General features: G+C 40.0%; 1 protein-coding gene and 1 pseudogene across 5 annotated transcripts in view; one reads left to right on the top strand and one right to left on the bottom strand.

Moving 5' to 3' along the window:
* ZNF609 (zinc finger protein 609) overlaps nt 1–24,046 on the top strand; it is a 197,311-nt gene that overhangs the window by 8,642 nt on the left and 164,623 nt on the right. For 4 of the 5 annotated variants that reach the window (XM_042252329.2, XM_027971750.3, XM_027971749.3 and 1 more), the window contains exon 2: nt 16,818–17,691. The exons of the other annotated variant lie outside the window; for it this stretch is intronic. In XM_042252329.2, coding sequence (XP_042108263.1) covers nt 16,945–17,691 — 747 coding nt within the window. In that variant the 5' untranslated portion in view covers nt 16,818–16,944. The remainder of the gene's footprint in view (nt 1–16,817; nt 17,692–24,046) is intronic. 5 annotated transcript variants of the gene reach the window in all.
* On the bottom strand, nt 7,507–16,345 carry LOC121820087 (ribulose-phosphate 3-epimerase-like; annotated as a pseudogene).

Here is a 24,046-nt window from a genome sequence, read left to right as displayed (position 1 = left end):
TGATCTATGATTGTGATCTTTGACGTTACGCCTATGACTTGCTGAAGCCTCAGTTGATGGTTGGCATTTTAAAATTAAGGTATATACATTGTTTTTCAGACATAATGCTATTACATACTTAATAGACTGCAGTATATTATAAACTTGACTTTTATATGCACTGGAAAGCAAAAAATTTGTGTGACTTGATTTACTATGATATTCGCTTTCTTGTTGTGGTCTGGAACTGCATCCCTAATATCTCCAAGGTGCGCCTGTGTTTATCGAACACTGTGCCAGACCAGATGTGGTCTCTGTCCATTCAGGACGTACACGTCTAGTTGGGAAAAACCAGCAGTCAATTAATGGATGTATGATTATGAGCTGAAGTGCTCTGAAAGGAAAGAATTTGTTTCTAGAAGAGTATGTAGCAAGGAATTCTAGTGTGGACTTTTCAAAATGCAGTTCTGATTATTTTGCTTCTTTGCTGAAAACCTTTAATCACTCCTTGTTGCCTACATGTTGCCCGTAGTTGCCTGCAGTAGTGCTGTGGTTCTGTACATCTTAGCTGATGGAGGAATTGGGGTGAGGAGAGGTAGTACATGACAGTCAGAAGTGCTATAGGTCAGGCACGGGAACCTGGCTGATTCTGTTAGAGGAGCACAGGCATTGTTGGGCCCTCTGGATATTGTTGGCCTCCAAGAGGTCTTTTTAGTTTTTCTTATTTACTTCTTTCATTCCATAAATATTTACTGGAGTCCTGCTATATGTGAGGTCCTGTCCGAGCTGCTTAGGATCTATCAGTGAGCAAAATAGACAAAAAATGCCAACCCCATGGATATTATCTTTTAACAAAAGGAAATAGAAATAAGCATAATTAATGATTATGTAGTATAAAGAGGGTGATAATTGATGTGGGGAAAAAATAGAACAGAGTAAGGAGGGTTAGTAGTGTAGAGCAGGGATAGATGAAGGAGATAGGAAGCTTGCAGGTTTAAATAAGATGATCAGAGTCGGTATCTTTGAGAAATATGGTTTAAGTGTGTTACTGGGTTGTTAGGCACTTCCCTGAGGTTGCTGAATGTTCTTCTGCCCAGAACAGAGAAAGCGGCACTGTCTGTAGTTGTTCCAGAGGGTCTAGCCGACAGTGAGGGGGAAATATGTTCTTTTTTCCTGGCTGCTCCTCTGGCTGGCATTCCTGGAAGTTAATCATGGTGAAAATTGCAGTCATGTCTGGAAGACGGCAGGGGTAGAACAGAAGGCCTTATAGCCAGTTTCCCTGAGGAGTGGTATTTGAGCCTTGGGTGCCTTGAGTAATAGGTGAGTTAGGCCTCTGAATTTTCTCCTTCCTCAAAAGGAAAAGTCCAATATCATGATAGTCCCTCTTTCTAGTGAGGTCTCAGCAACTCTGGGGGTTGGGGTAGCTCATTAAAAATAAGCTTTCAGGGACTATACACTTTGCTTCCAGCCTAAATTTTTAATTTTGAGGTTTGTGTTATTTTGATTTCCTCTCAATGCATAGCTGGCTTTGTTCTGGAAGTCTCAGTACCTAATTCATCAGCCTGAGGGTGAAGATGTCTTGTGATGTCTAGCTGCTCTCTTGTTTGACTTGTGTTTTGTAAATTTTCTTATAGTTCCCTTGCTTGTTCTTTCCTAACCCTTCTAATATTTCATTATTTTTCCTGTTACCTCTTCCCTTTTTTCTTTACATGAAGCTGATAGGCAACAAAAATCTCTTAGGTCGGACTGCTGTTTGATAATTGACTGGAAGCTAAAATTCCTACCTAATGTGTAGAGATGTAATGTCTTATTTCTGTCCTTGGGTTATATAGAATGCTCCTTTTGGACATCAAGCTCTCAGCCTGTTTGTTATACTATATGCCATTTGAGGTAGCTGACAGGTGCAGGGTACCTGTATACTCTATTTATATCATCAACTTGTGTGGTTGCAATATACAAAGAGGCCTATTTGCCATTCTATAAAAATGTGCTATTTTTGGTGTAAAATTTTAGAAGAAAGGTTCTTAATGAACTTGGGATTGATGCTTAAGAAAAATCTGTTAGGCAGAGAGGGTCCTAGGCAAATAATCACATTGCTTTTCTTTGTCAGGATTTGCTACATGTCAGACTTGACGTCATAGATTCTCACCACATACGCTCAAGTGGTACAGTAATATATGATTGATATTGTGAATTTTAAAGCCGGTGGCTGTTAATTCATTATGTCATTATTTTTCTGTAGTGGTTAAAAAGGTCTCAGTTTTGCTGACCAAGTAGTTTTGCTTTATTAGTAGAAATGCTTTTAACGTAGTTTAGTTTGCTAGTGATAGTTGTTTTGTTTTCAGTAGTATTGTTTCTGGCGTCTGTATAGCCGGCCCTTATAGTCCTGACAGAGCTAGAAATCTGGCAGTGTGGATTTCAGATGAGTTCAGATAACACCATTTGACAGAGAGGGAAATGCAGGACAGTGTCTGGTAATATTCTTTTTCTTATAATTCAGTTTTAACAAGATCACATTGAGGTAGGTAATATAACAGTGAAGTGACATTTTCTTCCAACAACAAGTCTATAATATATTTTACCTGAATTTGTGATCGGAAGCATTAGATTTATTTAAAAGTGTTACATAAACATGACAAGTGCCATTTCTGTCATCCTTATATAATTTTTTTCCTTCTCCTTTCTTGGTAGGCAAAATAATGATAAACAGTGATTTAACTGACATCTTAGATACTTGATGGAAGGAATCAAATTGTTGAAGTGGTGCTGCTAGGCTGCGCACTTCATAGGGATGACACAGGCAGCAAGCGATTACATTTTTATAAGGGTGGAAATCCTTACTTAAATAAAAATGTCTCAGTCCTAATCAAAATAATGTGACTGAGTTGAAACTGTTAAAGGAGAAGCCGCAAAATTAGGCTAGATAATAATAATGTGGGGTTTATTTACTCTTCATAGATTGGTTAACTACTTTATTAAGAGCAAATTTAAAGATATGGTTTTGAGTAAGATAAACTTCTCTGCACAGTTGGCAGTTTTAGATCCTATAGAGCAAAGAAGTAACCAGGATTTTTGCTTTGAGGAACAAACAAGAATTGAGAAAGGTTTCTGTAGGTCAACATTGTTTAAGAGAAATCATATCTTGATTAAGCTCAGCATTCTTCAGGGAGAGGAAGAATAAAATCTATCATGTGGGGTTCATTTTTAAGAAATTTAGCTGCGATGAAGTATGTACAGTAGGAAAAGTGGAAAGATTTCAAATAGCAAATAACCCACTGAAAGTTTAAAGACTTAAAAACCATTTTATTAGAAAGCAAGGGATCAAAAGCACCATACAAAACAGATGGTCATTTGGCATAGTCTCAGAGGCTGTGGAGGGGAGAAAAGCATCTTTAAAAAAAAAAAAAACATTTTCAGTCAAGACCGAAGAAACCCACAAAGTGATGATAGTCATGCATGCTGTCTAGAAATTTTAGGTGAAAGAAGAAAAAGATGTTGAATTAGTTAAGTTCTTTGCTAAACTGATGGTAAGAGTTTTTGTTTTTGCTTTTTTAAGAAGACCACTAGAAAATTGGTAAAACGACTCGATCATGGTGTGAAAGACGCATTCAGGGATGAAGATGTTGGAGAATTTTCAGTTCTGTTTTTCCCTCTTTCCAAGCAGTTTAAAGCTTCTGGTCAAGTGATGATAAGCTTAACTTTAAAAAATAAGAAATTAGGACATGAATTAATCTCTTTTAATGCATATAAAGTACAGAAAAATGTATAGAAGTCCCAAAAGTTATTCCAGAAGTGGTAATATTTAGTTAGTCGTTCCAACACATTTTTTTCCCCCAGCTGCCTAACTTTTCTCGATCAGATCTCTAAATCTATCTACCCTAGAATCTAGGAAAAAATTCAAGGATAAACTGTAACTCCTAGTGAAAGTACATCACTTCAAATTAAGTAGCATGATCATTACACGAAGGGACGGCAGTAGATTTCACCATAAGAAGGGTTTGGAGGTGGAGGGAATAAAATCTATCAAATGTAAATTAAAGATTGAGATGACTTGATATCATTAATATAACTTACTGGGGCCAAGGCAATGGGTTAATTTACATAAAGAGAAGTCACATATGACAAATCATTGACAGTTGTGTGTGGGCAGAGTGGTTACCAGTGGACCTCGTTTAGTTTTATTAAAGTCAGGCCAAGACTGTTTAAAAACTTTAGCCTTGGAATGGGAGAAAATGTTCTGTTTTGTATTAGTAAACTGACTTTCTGACAGTAATCACATCCGTGTAGGCCTATAGTTCCTTCTCTGCAGTTCTAAAACCCCCAAATCCTGAAAGCTTGTTTTTTTTTAAGGTAGGCACAAACCTGACTTCAGCCTATGAGGCTATTTATGGCTGTTTTCATTGTTGTTTGTTCTGTTTCAAGTAAATATTTATTTTGTTGTAAGAATATTAATGAGTTTGATGTCAGCGTGCTATTCCAGTTTCTACTGAGAGTATTACACTGTATGGTATATTAATTATCTCAGCTTTTTATAGGTGAAATAACAGAGGCTCAGATAAGTGCAGTGACTTGCCCAAGATTCTTAAACATCTTCAGGGAGAGTAAGACTAGAATTGAGCTTTTCCTACCTCCTCCTTTGTTTTTTTTTTGTTTTTGTTTTTTTTTTTCCATTGCATTGTGCTGCTTTCTCATGACATTACCTCCAGAAATTATCTCAATGATAAATTCTTCTAGGTGGAAGGGTTTAAGCAGTGACACTCATTTTATTTGACAGTTTAATAAATGTTTTACAAAAGTGACATATTCAGGTTTTCTCATGACACTAAGCTCTTTCAAGTGCTTAGGTTCCCAAATTGTTTAAGATTATACTTCCAAAGTATCTTGGCTGTGTGGGAGGGATGAAAACTCAAAGATGAGCTTCAGTGTGGATAGTATTACATTAAAAGGAGGCAGAAAGTCCAAACCACTTGCTAGCATGAGATTTTCAGCCCCTAGAGGAGACTGGAAATCTTGGTAAGCTATTCCTTGAACAATTAGTTCAGTGTGCTGCCAGGGAAATGCTAGGCATCATTAGGAAGAGAACTAAAGAAAGATAAAAAAAATAAACCTCCCCCTGTACAAAACCAAGTTTTGTCCATATTTGTGATATTGCCCCTTCTTTTCATCCCTAAGAAATATGTATCAGAACTGGAGACCAAATGAAGTGAAGGCTTTAATGAAAACATGTAAAATGATTTTTTAAAAATCCAGTTTTTAAAGACAGAAGGAATATTATCAGACTCCATCAAGCAATGAGAAGAACTTGTTTACAAGTTCTTAGGATCTGTATTGGATAGAGAGCACCTTTTCAAATTAGAAATAAATTTAGCTTAATTACTGGGTTGCTCTTATCAATAGTAAATAAAATTTGTTAACAGTAGAAGTACTAGAAATTAGAAATAGGGTCTAGAAGGGTTTTTTGTGTTTGTTTCTTTTTATTTAAAACTTTTAAGATAATTGTGGGAGTCTCATGCATTTGTAAGGATAATACAGGATCCTTTGTACCCTTTACCAGTTTCCCCCGGTGGTAATGTCATGCAAATATAGAACAATATCATACCCAGATATTGACATTGATACAATCTACGTAGGTTGTTCAGATTTCCCTAGTTTTAGTTGTATCCACTTATAAGTGTGTGTATTTGTGTTAGTCACTCAGTTGTGTCCAACTCTGTGACCCCATGGACTGTAGCCCATTAGGCTCCTCTGTCCATGGAATTCTCCAGGCAAGAATACTGGAGTGGGTGTCATTGCCTTCTCCAGGGGATCTTTCCAACCCAGGGATCAAACCCAGGTCTCCTACATTGCAGGCAGATTCTTTACTGTCTGAGCCACCAGGGAATTCCCACCACAGTCAAGATACAGAACAATTTCATCACCACAAGGCTACCTCACATTGCCCTTTTATACCTGCATCATTCCTGCCTCTCGTAAGATTTTTGATAAATTATTGGATTAATATGTTTTATAACTTGTAAGGGTATCCAGGAATATTTGGAGAAGTATATATTTTTATAATATTTTAAAATATTTTATTTATCAGATTAATTGTTGTCATTCAGTCGCTAAAGTGGTGTCCGACTCTGCGACTGCAGACTCTTTGCGACTCCCCTGGACTGCAGTACACCAGGCTCCTCTGTGCTCTACTATCTCCCAGAGTTTGCTGAAATTCATATCCATTGAGTTGGTGATGCTGTCTAACCATCTTATCATCTGCTGCCCTCTTCTCCTTTTGCCTTCACTCTTTCCCAGCATCAGGGTCTTTTCCAATGCATTGGCTCTTGGCATCCAGTGGCGAAAGTATTGGAGCTTCAGCTTAAGCAACAGTCCTTCCAATGAATATTCAGGGTTGATTTCCTTTAGGATTGACTGGTTTGATCTCCTTGCAGTCCAAGGGACTCACCACCACCACAATTCAAAAGCATCAGTTCATCGCCTCTCAGCTTTCCTTATGGACCAACTCTCCCGTACGTGACTGCTGGAAAAACCATAGCTTTGACTATACAGACCTTTGGCAGCAAGGTGATGTCTCTGCTTTTTAATACACTGTCTAGGTTTGTCATAGCTTTCTTCAAAGGAGCAAGCATCTTTTAATTTCGTGGCTGCAATCACCGTTTGCAGTGATTTTGGAGCCCAAGAAAATAAAATCTGTCACCGCTTCCACTTTTTCCCTTTCTATTTTGCCATGAAGTGATGAGACTGGATGCCATGATCTTAGTTTTATGAATGTTCAGTTTCTAGCCAGCTTTTTCATTCTCCTCTCATACCCTCATCAAAATGCTCTTTAGTTGTTCACTTTCTGCCATTAAAGTGGCATAATCTGCATTATCAGATTAATATGTACACTTTTTTTGTTTTTGTCCTCCCATGAGCTTCATATTAAAGGTCAAATATTGCTTTTAATGAAAATCTGTAATCCACTTTTTTTTTCATAGTACACTTTTTTATGTATCAAATATAAGGTACAAGGTAAATGATAATAAATGTTTTTGAAGCTAGGAAAGTTGTATGTCATTCCCAGTCAGATGCAAACGTAGTTATCACATACATAAATCAAAAATGGCACGAAACAGGAAAAACAGAAGTTCCTTTGCTTTCCGAAAACAGCCAAGAAACCAAAGAAAATTATTTTTAAAAATTCAGAGAAGAATTTTTTTTGTAGTAGCCAACATGCCTTCCTTAGGCATTAAGACATATTTCTGTTCATAACCTTAATACAGCCATAGTTTTACTCTTTATGAAAATCAAGTCTCCCAGTAAAAATGGTATTTTACCACACTAATCTTTTAATTCCATCACTAAAAATGAAGTTATATTGACCAATTTCTAACCTCTTGGAACATTCTGCATAATGAACTTTAGTCACTGGAATGAGTAATTGCCCAGAAAAGCAGCACTGTCTGAACTGTGGTACGATTTGTAGTCAATATTCTTGTTTTCCAGTAAAAAGGAGATCTCATAAGAAGAAACACTGGGCTCCTTGTGGTTTCATTGATCAAGAGAACGTTTCTAATCTGCTTCTGAGCAAACATTTCTTAATAGGATGATCACTGATCTGGGGTCTTCACTCCTCATAATGGCACTGCCCCAGACACGATCATGTTAGCTCCTGCCTTTGGCATCATATCTTCCATGAATTTCTGCCCTCCAAACCCAGGTTCCACTGTCATAACCAATGCTATATCTATCTGATTAGCCCATGGTGCCAAATACTCAACTGTAGTTCCTGGTTTGATCGCAATGCCAACCTTCATTCTATTCTCCTGTGTGTCTTTGATCAAAGCTCCTGGGTTCTCAGTAGCCTCGAGATGAAACATATATTAATTGGCTCCTGCTATAGCCATTGGTTTTACCCACTTTTCTGGCCTGGGCACCTTCACGTACATGTCAAAGAAAGGGTCCTGGTCTAGCTGCTTTTGGAGGCTCTCTACCACAGGATGACCAAAGGTGATGTTGAGAGCAAAATGCCCACCCGCCTGTTACATCCAGGTGCAGATAATCGACCTCAGAGTCCAGCATCTGGAGGCACTTGGCCCCTAAACTGTTGAGGATGGATGAGCCAGTTTTTAGCCAGATGCCATGGTACTGTTTCTCTAGAGCAAGTTACTGCTCAAGAGCCCCAGCTAGTTGAAGGCGCCTTACCCCAATTGGCCATGCCATTTTTAGTAATCCACTATTTTCCCCTTCCTATCACCAAGTCTCACTCCCAGTAAGCAACTGCTTTAAGATTTTCAGTTTTTTGCTTGTATTTACTTCTGTATTTCTAAAAAATAATCTGTTATCCTATTATGCTCTCCTTATCAAATCAAATTTTTGCTTTTATCAGTATCCATTATTAAGTAAATGTTTATTCTTAAACTATTTAGTATACTACTGTGTTTTCTTATGCAACTTATGTTTTTTTCCCAGGGTTTAATATCATTAATTACCTCAGTGTTTTTAGTTTGTCATTATAATTCATTCAGACTCTCCAACAGATCTATAAATCTCCTCACAATATAGTGAAGCACAGGGTAATCCTTAAATGTAGTTTCTTTCCTTTTTTCCTTTCTTTTCCATCCTTCTAAATAGCCTAACCTGTGAAGACTACTGGCCTAATTCCTGTTTACTGTGATCACATAAAATGCTATTTTAGGAACAGGACCATGATCCAGTAGTATAGTACTTTTATTCATAGGTGTATGATTTTACCTTTTTTAAAAAAGATAATGTGCATATGATAAAGTGCATTGAGTATACCAATCTTCAGTGCATAACTCAGTGCATGTATATGTAGCCATATAACCACCATCCAGTTCAAGATCATAGAGTATTTCCAACACCTCACAAGTTTCCCTCATGCTTCTTCCCAGTCAGTAAACTCCTCTCAGAAATGGTCCTTTTTTCTGACGTTTGTCCTCTTTGATTGAAAGGTGTTTAAAACGTGATACCTGGACAGTTTAAGTCTGATAGAATGTATCATACATTTAAGTATGAGGGCTCCCGGGGGTTGGTTTATGTCCTGGTTTGTGGACTAGCCCTATTTTGGGTAACAGCTCTACATGGATGAGGCTGAAAGCTGAGAATATTCTGGAGCAGTTAGGCATTTTAAGAAATGTGAGGACTGGATTGTTTTCTAACTTTTCCCCTAGACTCTTAATAAATCTGTATCCTTTATCTGTATCTTAGAAGAAAGAGAAATCCACTCTCTCTTCTGGTAAGTTTGCAGTCTGTTAGGTAATTGAGACAGTTTATAACTAGTGACAAATCAAGTTCAAGTAAGAATAAGAATGAAGAAGAGAAATGGCAGCCTTGGCACTGTTACAGTTCTGCCCATTGAGGAAAGCAGTGTTCATTCACTCATTTATTGACCAAAATACTTATTGAGGGAGTACTGTGACCCAAACCCTGTTAATGGGATATAATAATGAACAAAAGAGAAACAGCCTCTTGCTCTCAGGGTGCATGCAGTCAGGTGGAAGAAACAAATGGTAATCAAATCATTACACTGGGAGGTAGGGTGTGAGCAGGGAATGTCTGAGGTAAACGCCATGAGGCGATAACGTGGGAATGGGGTGCAGAGGACAGAGTGTGTCCATGAGAGAAGGCTGGTGAAGTCAGTCTGGCTTAGATATCCTAAAGGATGTGTGTGTGGATCCCACTAGTTTTATGGTTAGTCTGACAGTGTAGATACTATCTTTTGATAGAGTTTTCTTTGTGTATGCTTTAGAGTTACTATAGGATAGTAGTTAGATTTAGGAAGGGAGATGAGGTCTAGAATATAAAAATGAAGGTAATTCCTCGTGTTTCCTGAAAAATGCCTGAGTTTTTTCCTTTCCTTCGTTCCTAGGAATTGACCCATATTATTCCCTGTTTTAGAGGAGAGGAGACTGAGCCATAGAAAAGCTTTGCCACAACAGTTCTGTGTGGAGGGCCAACTTCTTAAATCTCCTAATTCCTAAGCTAACTCCACTTTTTTCTTGAGAATTTGACATCACCTCTTTGGTATGTAAAGTTTATCTCTGGGGAAGAGAACTGAATTATAAAGGGTTACAGAGCCCTTCGGTTGTTTGGAGAAGGAGGATGGTGACGCTTTATCGTCTACTTTAGATGATCTTTGCCTTCTGCTTCTTGGCCTACTTACATTTAGGCCTTGGTAAGGGTTTTCTCTGTGAACCAGTTCTACCAGTGAATCCCTGTAGGGTTGGGACTGAATTATTTGCATATTCAGTGTGCTATTTAGCCTCTTTGAAATGTATGCTGGTACTAATCAGTGTTGACAAACACCAAGGTTCTAAACCTGAGCCCTGTTGAATAGCTTTGTCTAGTGGAAGTGTCAGTTGATTATGTGAAATGAAACAGGTCAAGCCTGATAGTCTTTGTCTGAGAATAGCAGCCTGTGAAGACCATAAAACTGTTCATGATATGCAGCATATAAACACTGAGGGACTGAGAGATGCTGCACTTCTCCTCTTCTGTCCTTAAGTGACATGTGGTCAGAGGAGCTCTGCTGAGTTGGATCCATCTTCTCAAACCGGCACTGTTAGTCTGTCTTTATTTGATTCCCATTGGAGATATAAGCTAAGAGCTCTGGTACTTGAGGATATGACACAGCTCCTTTGTTACAGTAATGAATGTAATAAATTAAGGGAGAGACCCAAAGGAAAGTTGATTGTTGGTCGTTAGAGCCCTAGTTGGAAATTCAGTTCATCAGTGAGGTCTAGTGTGGCAGGTAGAGAGGGAAGACGCCTGTTCCAGCTGGATAAGCTGAGTCACCGCTGAAGGTTTACGTGTTGTACTGAGGTAGATTGAGTATGCTGTGCTTTCAGGGTAGCATCTGAAATTCAGGGAAGATGGTATAGTTTGGTTTTCTTCTTGCAACTTTTGTTTTATCCTACTGATTTAGTGACAGTTTCCTGGGACATCAAACCCTGTGAACCTCACCCAGTTTAGATTTGAAGGCCTGTTGGAGATGGGGGGTCGGTGGTGGTTGGCTCAACAAACTAGTAGATTGGAACCGTTTGTTAAAGAGATAATCCAGATGTTAACACCATGAGCTTTGGGATTGGTACCTTGGCCCTGAGGGATTTTTGAAGCAAAATGGAGTCTTTCTGTCAGTCACTACAGTGTAGAGTTTCATGAGCCACATCTGAAGGCACTCCTAGCCTCAGTGGAAAAGCAGAACAACTGAGTAGTTGAAAGAAGAAAGGATTGCCATTTTCTTTCATAAAACTCAAATGGATATCAGTACTACCTATAATTTAATTTGTAAAAGATTTTCAAATATTTATTTTTCCTTTATTTAAAATAATTTAGATCCCTGTACAGCTGTGTAACACTCCTCTTTTAGTTGAGACCCTAGAGAATATTATGAGAATATTTGGGTCATTTTATTTTTTTGAGTTGTCACATTTTTTAGATTTGGATCTTCATAATATGCTAAGAACCATGATGAATTCTCCCTCCATTTTATAATAAAAAATTAATATTTAATAAAACAACTTGACTGACATCCTGGCGAGGGTCATTGGAAATTTGAATCTGGAAATCACTTCTCTTGATTCTAAGCTCAGTTTTCTTTTTTTCTACACCATGCTGCCTTCCTGGAATTGAGCATAGCCTATTTTTTCTTTGTCCATACAGCTTTTGGTGAAAACTAGCTAGCCAAGCCTGATAACCCTCACATCCAAATATGTGTGACCTGTCTGGTCACAAGCAGATTATACTCACTCAGACACAACTGTCACTTGCTCAGACCACAGCCTGTGAGAAGACTGATACAAAAACTGTAACAAGAGGGGAGGACAGTTAAATTTACAGTAAAACAGCACTGGACAATTTGCTACTTAGACCAGATTAGCTATAGGTAATTGGCAGTTAAAGCGATCCTGTGTCTTTAAAGTCCTCTAGGATGGATATAGAGCTCTATCTAGCAGAAAAAAAAGTATTATTTTTCTTACTGTGTTTGGACATAAGTGGGGTCAACTGCTGTTTATGTCCTCTGGGCAGAGCCATAGTCCTCTCATGAAGACTCTTTTTCCCATTCTTAGCCTGGAAGAGAGGCCTTGTTCCTTACTGAGGTAGGGAAGTGGTGTGATCTATGGCATATGTCCTGATAAAAAGCAATTAATGACCTGAAATGTCTGATTACAGACCAGTCTGTGGGCTGGAAATCTGAGAGATGGAGCTGGGTTCCAGAGAGGAAACGGGAATTTGAACATTTGTTGTTACAGATACAGGGAATGGGGAATGATTGTCATGGCCTATTTTGGTCCCTTAGCTATAGCCACTCAGAGGAGAGTTCTTGATGATCAGGTACAGAAGAAAGTGCAGTAGCAGTGGCAAGTAATTCCAGAATTTGGTACATAGGGAAGTATAGTGCGGTTAGGCAGAAGGAGACAAGAGAGGAAAATACATACAGAAACTCCTGCAAGTTGAAAGTGCTTTGTAGTCTCTGTAAGGTGTTGCCCCTCCTGATTCTGTGCTTTCTCTGCCATAGAAGTAGCAGGTCAGTGCTTTTCATTTCCAACTACCATGTTGGTTACCCTTCCTTCTGTGGTTAAACATCTCTGCAGTGACCTGTCAGAGAGTTGATTATTAACTGCATAAAGCCAGGGATACTGGAGGGAGCAGATGGAAAGTGGTTTGGCTGCTACAGCCAGACTGGTAAAGAACCCTTGGCGGTTTTTCAGTATATCTTTGGAAAGTTACCATCGAAGTTACTATGAAGGCTGCTGGGTTTGGAAAGCTGAATTTCTGAAGAGTCACCTGGTTGAAAAGTGGTACTCTCAGAAATAGGAGGGTGGTGCTCTCCATAGAACATCAGGACCACTACTTATTCGTTCTCAGGATATGTTTTCTTTGTTTGCATTCTGGTCATTCAGAAATTCTAGGTAGTTTTCTAGTAGGGAAGGCACTTTTGATAGGTGCATTAATAGAACTTCAGATTTGGAAAAGGCCCTGGACATGTCCAGGTTACTCCTACCACACACACAAGAATTCTTCATGCAGTTAGCTTGACAGGAGATGATGCTTTTTCTGATCACTGCTTTCAGTGATAGAGATATGGCTTCATTAAGTGTTGTGGGTCATTGTTGGGAATTTCAGATAATTACATTTTTTTCTCCTGAACTAAACATCTGTCTTTCTGTAACTTGTACTCATTGGTTCTGTTTATACCCTCAGCATCACAGAATAAGTTTCTCTTCCACATTGCAACCTTCATACCCATCTCCTTTCAGTTAACTCCTTTCCATACTAAAGAATACCAGGTTCTGAGACCTTTTCTCTTATGAAATGGCTTCTTGATGTTTTACAATACTCTTGGCTATCTCTCCATTTCATGAATATCTCGTGGAAAATATGGAACCTGAAAATGAGCACAGACCATCAGATGTTCTTTTCTTCTCCAGCTACTTTTTAAGAAGCACTTAAAAAAAATGTTAATGGCAATATTTCTGCTTACTAGAAAAACCAAAGCAATTTGCCACAACAATTTGGAATTGGGACAAAAAGAATTTGAGGAAGTCTTTTTTTTTTTTTTTTTTTTTTACTGATATTAAGGCTGTAATTTTTGAGGTTTGACATTATTATAAGCATTGATTTTGCCTCATATCTTCTCCAGGAATATATGCATTGAGTTTACCCTTAAAATTATAAAAATAATTTGATATTTATGTTTACAGGAATTATTCAAATTTATGCTACACTGAAATGACTTTAATGTTTCAGATAGTTTTTAACAAGATGGATATATGTATGTTACATAATGGAAAATCTATTGTTTTAACACATGACAACATGACTCAGTGTAGGATTCTTGAAAAATAACTTTCTCCTCAAAACTATAGATTTTTTATTCTTTTTTAACATTTAATGTTACAGAACAGTCTGAATGTTACAGAACAGTCTAAGGTTGGCCTAATTTTTGTTCTTTGTAACTTAAAAATTTTGCTAGAATGTGTGCAAGTTTGGCTTTTTAAAAAATTGATTTTGCTGAAAAAATAGTGAACTTTTTCAAGATCTTTTTCAGTTCAAGGTGTTAACTTATTTATAATGTCTTAATGGGTTGCTTTTTTCCCCGTTTGTTCTAGTCTCTTCAGTTTTGCTTTGAGTATTATTAAATATTTCCTTTTAATTTCCCTCATTATTTTCTTTTTGCTGTCCTTTTGCCTTTGAAATAGGATCCTCTGCTATTGGAATAGTATCCTCTACTACTCCAGAGGAGTATCTCAAATTTTCTTGTAATTTCTTCCACAGTTTTAGTTCTGTGCTTTTTTGATTTGTGTATGAATTTTAATTGGTGTTACATTTTTCATTTCCTTGCGTTTTCCTTTTTTTTTTTTTTTTAAATTACATTCTTTTAAGTTCTATCTTTTCACTTGACCCTGGTATCTTCTTAATGCTCTGCCTTCCTTACTGTCATGCTTTGTTTATCTTGCTCCATACTTGACAGGTCAGCCCATACAGTAGAGTGAGAACTATCAGGAGCTCTCAGTGAGCTCTAACATTTTCTTGTACTTTATATTCTTTCCTTTATATACCCTTCCAGAGTTTCTGTTCATTACCATCCTGTTTTGTAGAGGAAGAGTTTTTGTTTGTCTTTTAGAGGAAGGTCTTTTGAAAATTCTGTTGTTTTTCCAAGAATAAAAAAGCATGGGATTGTTCTAATGGTTTACATTACATACTAATGATGGGGCAGCTCCAGGGGAAAGAGGGTCAAGTGGTAGGTGAATGTGGGTTGTGCTCTAAGCCTTACGACAGTTGCAGAGATTGAAGAGGTGATAAATTATGATGTCGGGCAGAACTATGCTTTAATAATTCTTTGTAGTGCAGATTCAGTTGGTGTTCCCATTTCTTTGCCCTTCATAATACAATTATTTTCAGTATCGTGTTTCACTGCCTTATTAACTGTCATTTTCTGCTGTATTCCCAGCGCATAGTTTAGTGCCTGGGACTTAGTAGGCAATTAATTTTTTTTTTTTAATGAATCCGTAAATAATATAGAGAATTCCAAGCATTTTACTAAAAATCTCTTCAGAGTTTTTGATCATTTTCAGCGGTATCATATCTCTAATTCTTCAGAGATTATGTTGCTTTTACCTTGCGGGTCACATTGTTTCATAGTTCTTAGGTTTTCCCTCATGGTTTTTGTTCATTCTTTAATGAAGTAAGATCTTTGTGGACCCAGTGCCAACTGTGGTCACTTGCTGTTGGCACTAAGCTCTCTGCTTGGTTAAAGGATGTATTTTCTTCTCAGTGCGTGTGTGCTAAGTCACTTCAGTCTTGTCCGACCCTTTGTGATCCTAGAGACTGTAGCCCACCAGGCTCCTCTGTCCATGGGATTTTCCAGGCAAGAATACTGAAGTAGGTTGCCATGCCCACCTCCAGGGGATCTTCCAACCCAGGGATCAAACCTGCATGTTATGCCTCCTTGTTAGCTGGTGGGTTCTTTATCACTAGTCATTTTCTTCTCACATCTGTGGCTAAATGGCAGATTAAAGTGCAGTCCTTTCTCTCTTAAATCCCAGTTGCTCTCAAGCATTCACTTGGTATAGCTCTGGTCTCCTAGGGTGACATCTTCTCTTGAACAGGTTCTCTTGAACCCTGGTTCTTTGACACTGCCTTGAGAGCGAAGGCGCAAAAGTACAATTTGTCTTATCCCTGTTCTATCTATAGCATTTACCTGTTGGATATTTACTTCATAGGATTCATTGCGTTCCCTCTGGTTTCCTCTTTCTGCTCTGCCATCTTCTGAGTTATTTTCTAAATGTGCATAGAAAGATGGTAAACAAGGGAGTAAGTAAGAACAGAATTCTTTGGCATCATCCTAAAGTAATATCTGGATGGTATATTTTGGCTGTCAGGTTTTCGAGATGGTACACTCCCCAAGGAAATATATATATTTTCTTTTTTACCACTCACTTCACCCACCCCTCTTTTTAGCTATCTCTGTTCCATGTTGTGAACATGGAACATGTTGATGTTTATCAATACAGTGTCATCAGTCTTACAAGAATAGGGAGACTTATACCACATTCTAGCATTAAGTTTTTTAGTACTGTTCAGTTATTGATAAGGTAATATTTTTTTCTCTGTGTGATTGTGTCTGTGTGTATCTTCATGAGGATTTTAGTGGGAAAGACTACATTGAATTCTGCTATTTAGATGTAATTTGAAACCTGGAGTTTAATAAGGCTGGCTTAACTGAATGTAAGCTGATGGGTTAAGTCCTCTTTGAGGATTGTCTCCTCTAATTGCAGTTTTTGTCCCTAACCTGATATTGTATTTTTCCCCAGTCCTGTTTACTTTTCTCTTTTGCTTACCTGCAATTAGATACCCTCCCCCTTCCCCATATTATTTTTAGTAGGAACAGGCCCTGTTAGTAGAGGGATTTAGCCTTTGCTAGCCAATGTTCTAAATCTCTGATAATTCAAGAAGAAGTATGGAGAAGTGATGTGAATAAAATTGTACTGGGGGATGTGCCAGGGCTGTATTGACTGAGGGAAGATTGCCAGCTGGCAGTGGTAGTAGAAATCAGTCTCTTGGGAATGGGAAACTAGAGGATTCCTAGTTAAATCTTAGCACAGAATCTCCGGGCAGTTGGAAACACTGTACTCTCCCCTGGGGAGATGGAGTGGGAATTAGCTTTTTCCTTGATCCAAAGCGACTTGGTTGGAAATACAACTGAACCTGTTTGTCTTGTCCATTGTGATGTGATAGCCACCTCGCAAGGGACTGTTTTGTGTGGGAGTTTATTTCAGGCTGTCTCTTTGCCTGTATTGTTTCCTTTAACAGCTCTTTACATTTTCTTTTTCCAGCAATGATGTTGTCCGCTGGGCATGTACTGACCAATGTGGCAGGTCTGAGAACGTAGCTGAAGCTGAAACTAGGAAAGCTGGGGGCAAGGAAGAGCCTTGAATCTTGAGGTGGGACGTTGACTCTAAGATGTCCTTGAGCAGTGGAGCCTCCGGAGGGAAAGGAGTGGATGCAAACCCGGTTGAGACATACGACAGTGGGGATGAATGGGACATTGGAGTAGGGAATCTCATCATTGACCTGGACGCCGATCTGGAAAAGGACCAGCAGAAACTGGAAATGTCAGGCTCAAAGGAGGTGGGGATACCAGCTCCCAATGCTGTGGCCACACTGCCAGACAACATCAAGTTTGTGACCCCAGTGCCAGGTCCTCAAGGAAAGGAAGGCAAATCCAAATCCAAAAGGAATAAGAGTGGCAAAGACACTAGCAAACCCACTCCAGGGACGTCCCTGTTCACTCCGAGTGAGGGGGCAGCTAGCAAGAAAGAGGTACAGGGACGCTCAGGAGATGGTACCAATGCAGGAAGCCTGGTTGCTGCTATTGCTCCCAAGGGCTCAGAGAAGGCGGCTAAGGCATCCCGCAGTGTAGCGGGCTCCAAAAAGGAGAAGGAGAACAGCTCGTCTAAGAGCAAGAAGGAGAGAAGCGAAGGAGTGGGGACTTGTGCAGAAAAGGATCCTGGGGTCCTCCAGCCAGTGCCCTTGGGAGGACGGGGTGGTCAGTATGATGGAAGTGCGGGGGTGGATCCAGGAGCTGTGGAGCCACTCGGGAGTATAGCTATTGAGCCTGGGGCAGCGCTCAACCCTTTGGGAGCTAAACCGGAGCCAGAGGAAGGGGAGAATGAGTGTCGCCCGCTAAAGAAAGTCAAGTCTGAAAAGGTAAGAGGTGGCCAGATCTGGCTGCCCACTGCCAGTCAGAACTGCCCCGGTCTAACCACCTAATGCTACGTGCACTCTGTGGGAGGCTCATTAGTTTGTGGGTAATGACCAATTACAAGGTCAGAGCAGCTGGTAATGATAATGTGGTTTTGTTCCAAATTAGGGGATTCCCTGCAGATTCATTAACAGCAGGCCTGGACATTTTGGAGAAGAATATCTGTTGTTGGGGGCAGCTGCTTGGTAGAATGAATTTTCTATACACCAAGAACCTCCCACCTTGTCCTTGTCCCACCTGAGTCACTTGTTACTAGAGATTGGCATCAGCCTTTATGTGGTTCCCAGCTTGACATTTCATCCTTAGAATGATTGATAAACTTAACAACAAGTTGATAAGCTTAATAGGCTTTCAGTTGAATGCTGTTTTTAATGGGATATATGGTGATGCTGGGTCTCTGGAAGAGACAAGGGTTAAATAATTTTCATTACATGTAATCTACCAAGTGTTCTATTGGTGACTGCCAGAGAGCAAAAGGACCCATTTGGGGCAAGTAAACAATGGAGCAGGAGGTCCTGAAGTACTTAATCAGCTCTTATGAATTAGTGTTGTGGCCATGAAATTTTGGCCTTGAAAGAGAGTCTTTGGCCACTAACGTATAGTTCTTGGCCGAGTATCTCCCTCAACTATGGGAATCAAAGTCTCCTGGTGGTTTAATAGCTGCCAGACAGCATAATGATACCTTGCCTTCTGCTTGACTTGGAAGGACAGGTGCCTACCGCCCCACCAGGGGCTCTCCTCCTTTGGGAAAATTATCTTAGTTCATGTCTCAGTAAATGGAATTTGCAGGTCTAGAGCAGAGTGGCTGAGTCTAGGGTCAGCTCAGGCTGCCTTAAACTTCTGCAGCTTACACTTTCCTACAAAGTGACTGGCCTGGTAATGAGCTCTTCATTGGCTCTTGATTTTCTGCTCTCTGCTCACCCTGTGCTTTCAGCTGATCCCAGCAGATGCAATATAAATGGATTTCTCTGTAATTGCATCTGCTGCAACAGGGAATACCTATTTCCATATGTAAGTGTTAATAAATAGAGGCTGGATGTGTATGTTTGGGTGGTAGTGTCCTCTCAGTGCTGGCTTGTATTTTCTTTGCTGTAGGTATTTTGGTCCTTGCCTCTGGCACATCTATAAGTCTTAGCAACATCTGGGCTTCCCTGGTAACAGTGCTGTCAATTTTTTTCCACTAATAACCCAATGGTTTATTCCCTTTTACCAGTGGCAGCTGCCAGAGAGACTGCCTGTTTAGGTGACAGATGCTACAGGCCACCTCAGGGGAGTCAAGTCCCAGCAGGTTACTGGCGTGGTGCATCCTGTGCTGGCTGTGATTTACCATTTTCTTTGGGGTGCAGATGGGTAATAACTGTTTTAAAGAGGCCTAGGAGTACCAGGAGTTCTTGCTTCTGTTCCAGGCCCTGTAGACTGTTCCCTACCTCTGGCATCAGGAAGCTTTTGCCACATCTCTATTCATGTTCATAATCTTTGTTCTTCGTGTGCTGCAAAGTGGCCACTTCTGGAGGTGACCTTCACTTTCCTTTCTGTTTAGAACTCTTGACTCATGTTGCAATCTTCTAAGCCCAGTAGTGGTTTGTGGGTGAAAGGATTAATGATGCTTAGCTTCATGTTGGGTTTAAGTCTAAATGTCCTTGAGAGTCTCCAACAGAGAAGCAAATGGAACCCTTTTTCTCTTACAGGTTCAGGGACTAGGTAGGTGACTGCCCTTCGGATTATAATTGGGCTGAAAGATACAGTATGTCCAGCTAAGAATATATTTTGGTCAAGGGAAATTTGGTTCTTAATAAGGTAGCTGTGTTATACACTTTGTCTCCCAAAAAGACTGAGAATGGGGCAGTGGAATGAGAAAGAAAATGGAGAGAGACTGTGCTTCTGTTTTTGGAGGAAAGATGAAAGTGCTGAGAAGTACTTTTAAAAGAGGAGACTTGCTGCACAGTTTGCTGTTACTCTAGGCAAGAACCTGCTTTCTCAATTCTTTTCCTTGTTCCCTCAATCCTTCTGGACGGTCTGGTTCTGGGGGGTGCCATTCTAAAGCATTTGGCGGTTGGAATAGATAATTATGTAAATAAATGTTTGGAAGTTGCTAGGAGATGAAAACACTGTGCAGAGAGTCAGCATTTCTGGAATGGGAGGAGGGGAAGATGCAAAAGGGAACGCAAATTAGGAATCTTGGAATAGAGCAGCTTTTGAGAAACAAGGACCCCAGGGTTTGGGGCATAAGGGGTTTTTGAGTCAATGTTTGATGATTGATACTTTACCTTAAAAGCTAAGTCTTTGAAAACTTGTTTAAGATTTTTCTCTCTGAGCTATGGGCTTGCCTATGGCTTAACTGGTTTGGAATGTTCCGTCCATGTGGGGACAACCAACAGAACCAAAACAGCAAAACAGATGTTTTGATATAATCTAGGAATTACATATGCTGAGCTGGAAACTGTCATGAAGAGGGGAAACTCATAAAATTTGGAAAGGTTCTTAGCTGGAGTCTCCTTAACCCATATGCACTCCTCTAGTCCCTTGGAAACAGGAGAGAAGAGAATGGAGTTTGTGGTATAGGACAGAATTGTTACATGTCTCCTGCTAGCTAATGAGGAGGATTTGAATATTCAAATTCTCTACTTCAGGATGTTCTCTCTCATCAGGGTATAGGTGTTTCAATCCGCGGCTGAGCAAATTCCTATCAGCAAAAGAAGTGGATTTCCCTTCATGGGATCTCACTGCTGCTCCCCACACCTCTCTGGCAAGGCTCACTGTGCTGTTTCCCAGAGTTCTAGGAGAGACCAGAGATGGCTCTTAGCAACTACTGCTGCCCTGAATTATCCTCGAACACTCCTGCCCCATACTTCCTGCCAGCTGAAGAGATGGGGGAAGGGAATGTTGAGGCATAAACAAGACAGAGCCTTCCGGCTCCTGTCTGCTCCCTTGCCTCTGATTTGATTGATAGGTTGTTAAGTTAGGGATGGAGGGGGAGGTCGGACGAGGGAGGGTGCCGGTCTGAAAGTCCCCAGCTTAGTGCTTGCGCTGCTGCTCTGACAGGCAAGAAAAAGAATTTCCATAGCACCGAAGGCAGTGATCTGTGTGGACTTTGAGGTAGGGCTTAAGCCAGGAATTTAAGGTGAGGCTCCCCCAACCCCTCCGCTGCCCCACGAACCATGTAAAGTTCTAGTGGCTAAAGGATCTAGAAGTTCGCAACCAGAGCTCTCCTTGTCTCTTTAGCTGCTGTTTTTGATCTTGGAAGGTAGAAACATTGCAGTGTGCTTTCCCCATATTTGTGTTTCAGCTTCTGCTGCCCTTAGAATGCTGCATACACATACTTACCACTTCCCTCACTAGTTTAGGATACAAAGAAAGCTCAAGTGTGCTCTTTGCTCTTTTGCCTTCCGATCGTGCTTGCTGTCATATCCTGTGTTCTAAGAGCATCTTCCTTTGCCCTTGATTTTGTTTTCTTGCCCTAGTTTATGCCTTCCAGCTCATTTCTCTCGTGTTGCAATCCCTCATTGCTCAACCAAGGTCAGGTCTCTTTTATTCTTTCTGATCCAAGGCTTTCTCTCTTAACGCCTTCCTCCTTTGCTAGCAGTTCTTTCTCAGCTATCGATGACATAGCAGTGAGCCTTGCTTCCTGAAGCCAAATGTCCTCAAGCGTTTTCCTTCATGGAAAAAATTAAAAAGAAGTTGAAATGATATTTATGGGGGACAGAGATGCATTCTCAAACTACAACGAAGCCTGAGCTTAATTTTAGTTTTTCTTCAGCAGCTGTGTTTTCTACCTGGGTGTTGTAATTCAAGGAGGGCCCTGAGAAAGATTATCTAGTCCAGTCTTCTCACTTTATAGAAGAGGGGACTGAGACCGGGGAGGTCATGCGACTTACCTAGACTCTCAGAGGGAGTCGGTGGCAAAGCCGAGGTTTTGTTTACCAGGTTCTTGTGGCATATCGTTACGCTGGGATTCTTAACAAATCCTTCATTGTTATGCTTTCATTGGTTTTCTGTATTGATTATAATATTGTAGACACTCAGTAAACAATAGATCTTTGAGTTTTGCTTTCTTTGGTAAGGTGATGATGTTTACAAAGAACAACCATTTGTATCTGATGCTGAACCTCCTGTATTGTATTATACAGAGGGAAGAATGTTACTTTAAACTCTGTACTTTGAGCTTGACTTACTGAGAGTGTGTGTTTGTGTTCTGGAGTATTATTGATCAGTGAAATTTTCATTGTTATCACTGAGGCATTTGCCAGCTCCCTCTTTATTTGGCAAATGCAGGTATGAAAAAACAAAACAAAACCCTGCTTTGTGCTTCTTGAATATATCACTAATAGGCAGACCTTAAATGTATTAATATTGTGGATATTAACCATTTCATAAAGACATGGTATACTGTTAGATATCATTATCATCTTTCATTCATTCTATGTATTAATTGAGTGCGTTTTAGATTCCAGGTATTGTGCTTAATACTGGATATTTACTGATGAATAGAACAGAAATGGTTGCTGCTCTTTGAGGAGCTTACAGTCTACTGGCTAGGGCAGAGTTCTTGAAATTGTGGCCCATAAAACCATGTGTGTCATATCATTCGAGTGTCAGAAATGCTTATCCTTGGACACTACCCCAAATCTGCTAAATAAATGTTAGGGGTAGGGACCCAGAAAACTCTCCAGATAATTGCTATATACTTTCATGTTTGTGAATTTTCTTTAACCATTGTTAAAGATGGGCACTTCATAACGTGGGCATTGAGATCCACTTCTAACCTGAAACACCAGTCTTAAACTGCACATTAGCTCTTACTTATAACTTGATGGTTAAGAGTACAAACTCTGGAGCCAAACTACCAGGGTTTGTATCCCAGCTTTGCCACTTATTAACTGAGTGATATTGAACAAATTACTTAACTGAGCTGCCTCCGTTTTCTCGTCTACACGATGAGGAAAACAGTAGTTCTTTACTAGAATTTTTATTAAAGTAAATTAGTTAATCCATATAAAACACTTAGAAAAGTGCTTGGTGCATAGAGAACATTCAATAAATATTGGGAAAAAAAGAAAAACATGATTTGAATTGAAATATGTCTCAATTGACTCTAGGCAATAATGAGCTGAAATATCACAACATTCCACCTATACAGGAAGCCCAGTATAAACAGATAAGCATGTTGGCTAGGACTTTCAGCACTGTTCTCAGAAGACGTTCCAAACCTGTATTAGGACCTGTATATGCTTGTGATGTTTTCTAAAGGCCTTGGTATTTATAGTGGGGTTTGGTGAGGTAGAAGACCAGAAATTGGTTTCCAGAGATATTGCAGCGGCCTGTTGAAATTCAGGTTTCGTATGAATTGAGTTTCCTTTTTGGCCAGAGCCCTGGTGTGGGGTTGAGTATGTTGGATAGATATTGCTGGGGGTTTGCCAGCATGTGCAATCTCATGTATGCTGGAAGAGCACTGAATGTTTTTGTTTCTGCACAAGAGTGCATGGAAAATCTAAGTCCTAGTCCTTAATCTTCCTCCCCCAGTGTGAACTTGTATTTTTGCCATTTGGGTATAAGAGCTATTACCAACAGAGCTCATCCAGGGAGGCAGCAGGGCTTGGGCTTTCAGGCTGGAGGTGGCAGTAACATGCACAGCTGAGATCCTGCCACTGCTGGCTGTCTGAGCCCTCCTCTCTGTGGTGTTCACTCTTCAAGCTATGCTTGAGTAACCCGCCTCCAGAGCTGCTGACAGGGCTGTGTTCAGAGGCCTTGGAAATTACACTGTTCATTTCCTTATCATCCCCTGACCTGCAGTGCAGAGCCTTCTGGTGCAGGAACAAGGCAGAAAGAAATCCAGACGGCTCCCAGCCAGCATGTGTCAGGGACTACAAAGAAGGAAATTGGACTTGCTCACTTAAAAACCATGGGGTTAGGCTTTGATTTTTGGTTCCTGCCGAGAGTTATTTGTGTGTGCGCGCATGTTCTATCTCAGTGTGCATGTATAGAATGAGTCTGTACATGGCAGAGCTGTAGAGGAGGAGCGTCTGACAGTAGAAAGCAGAAAGGAGATCGCTTTTCTCATCAGTTAATTTCCCAGTCTTGCTACTGGATTGGGCCTGGAAGGATTACCATCAGGAAGGTGCCAGGCCATATTAATATTTTAAAATATATATCTCTCTAGATACAGTTTAGTCATGGTTGAGAGCACCTACCCAAGTAAGAAGCTTCCCAGGCTAGCTGAGAAGACATTTTTAACAAATCCTGTTCTCTGAACTTGTTCATCCTAGATGACATTGACATAGTCAATATTTAAGCTACCTAAGA

This window comes from Ovis aries, chromosome 7 (genome assembly GCF_016772045.2).
Source record: "Ovis aries strain OAR_USU_Benz2616 breed Rambouillet chromosome 7, ARS-UI_Ramb_v3.0, whole genome shotgun sequence".
NCBI lineage: Eukaryota > Metazoa > Chordata > Mammalia > Artiodactyla > Bovidae > Ovis > Ovis aries.
Note: the sequence above shows the minus strand (reverse complement) of the source record. Positions and strands in the feature narration are given on the sequence as shown.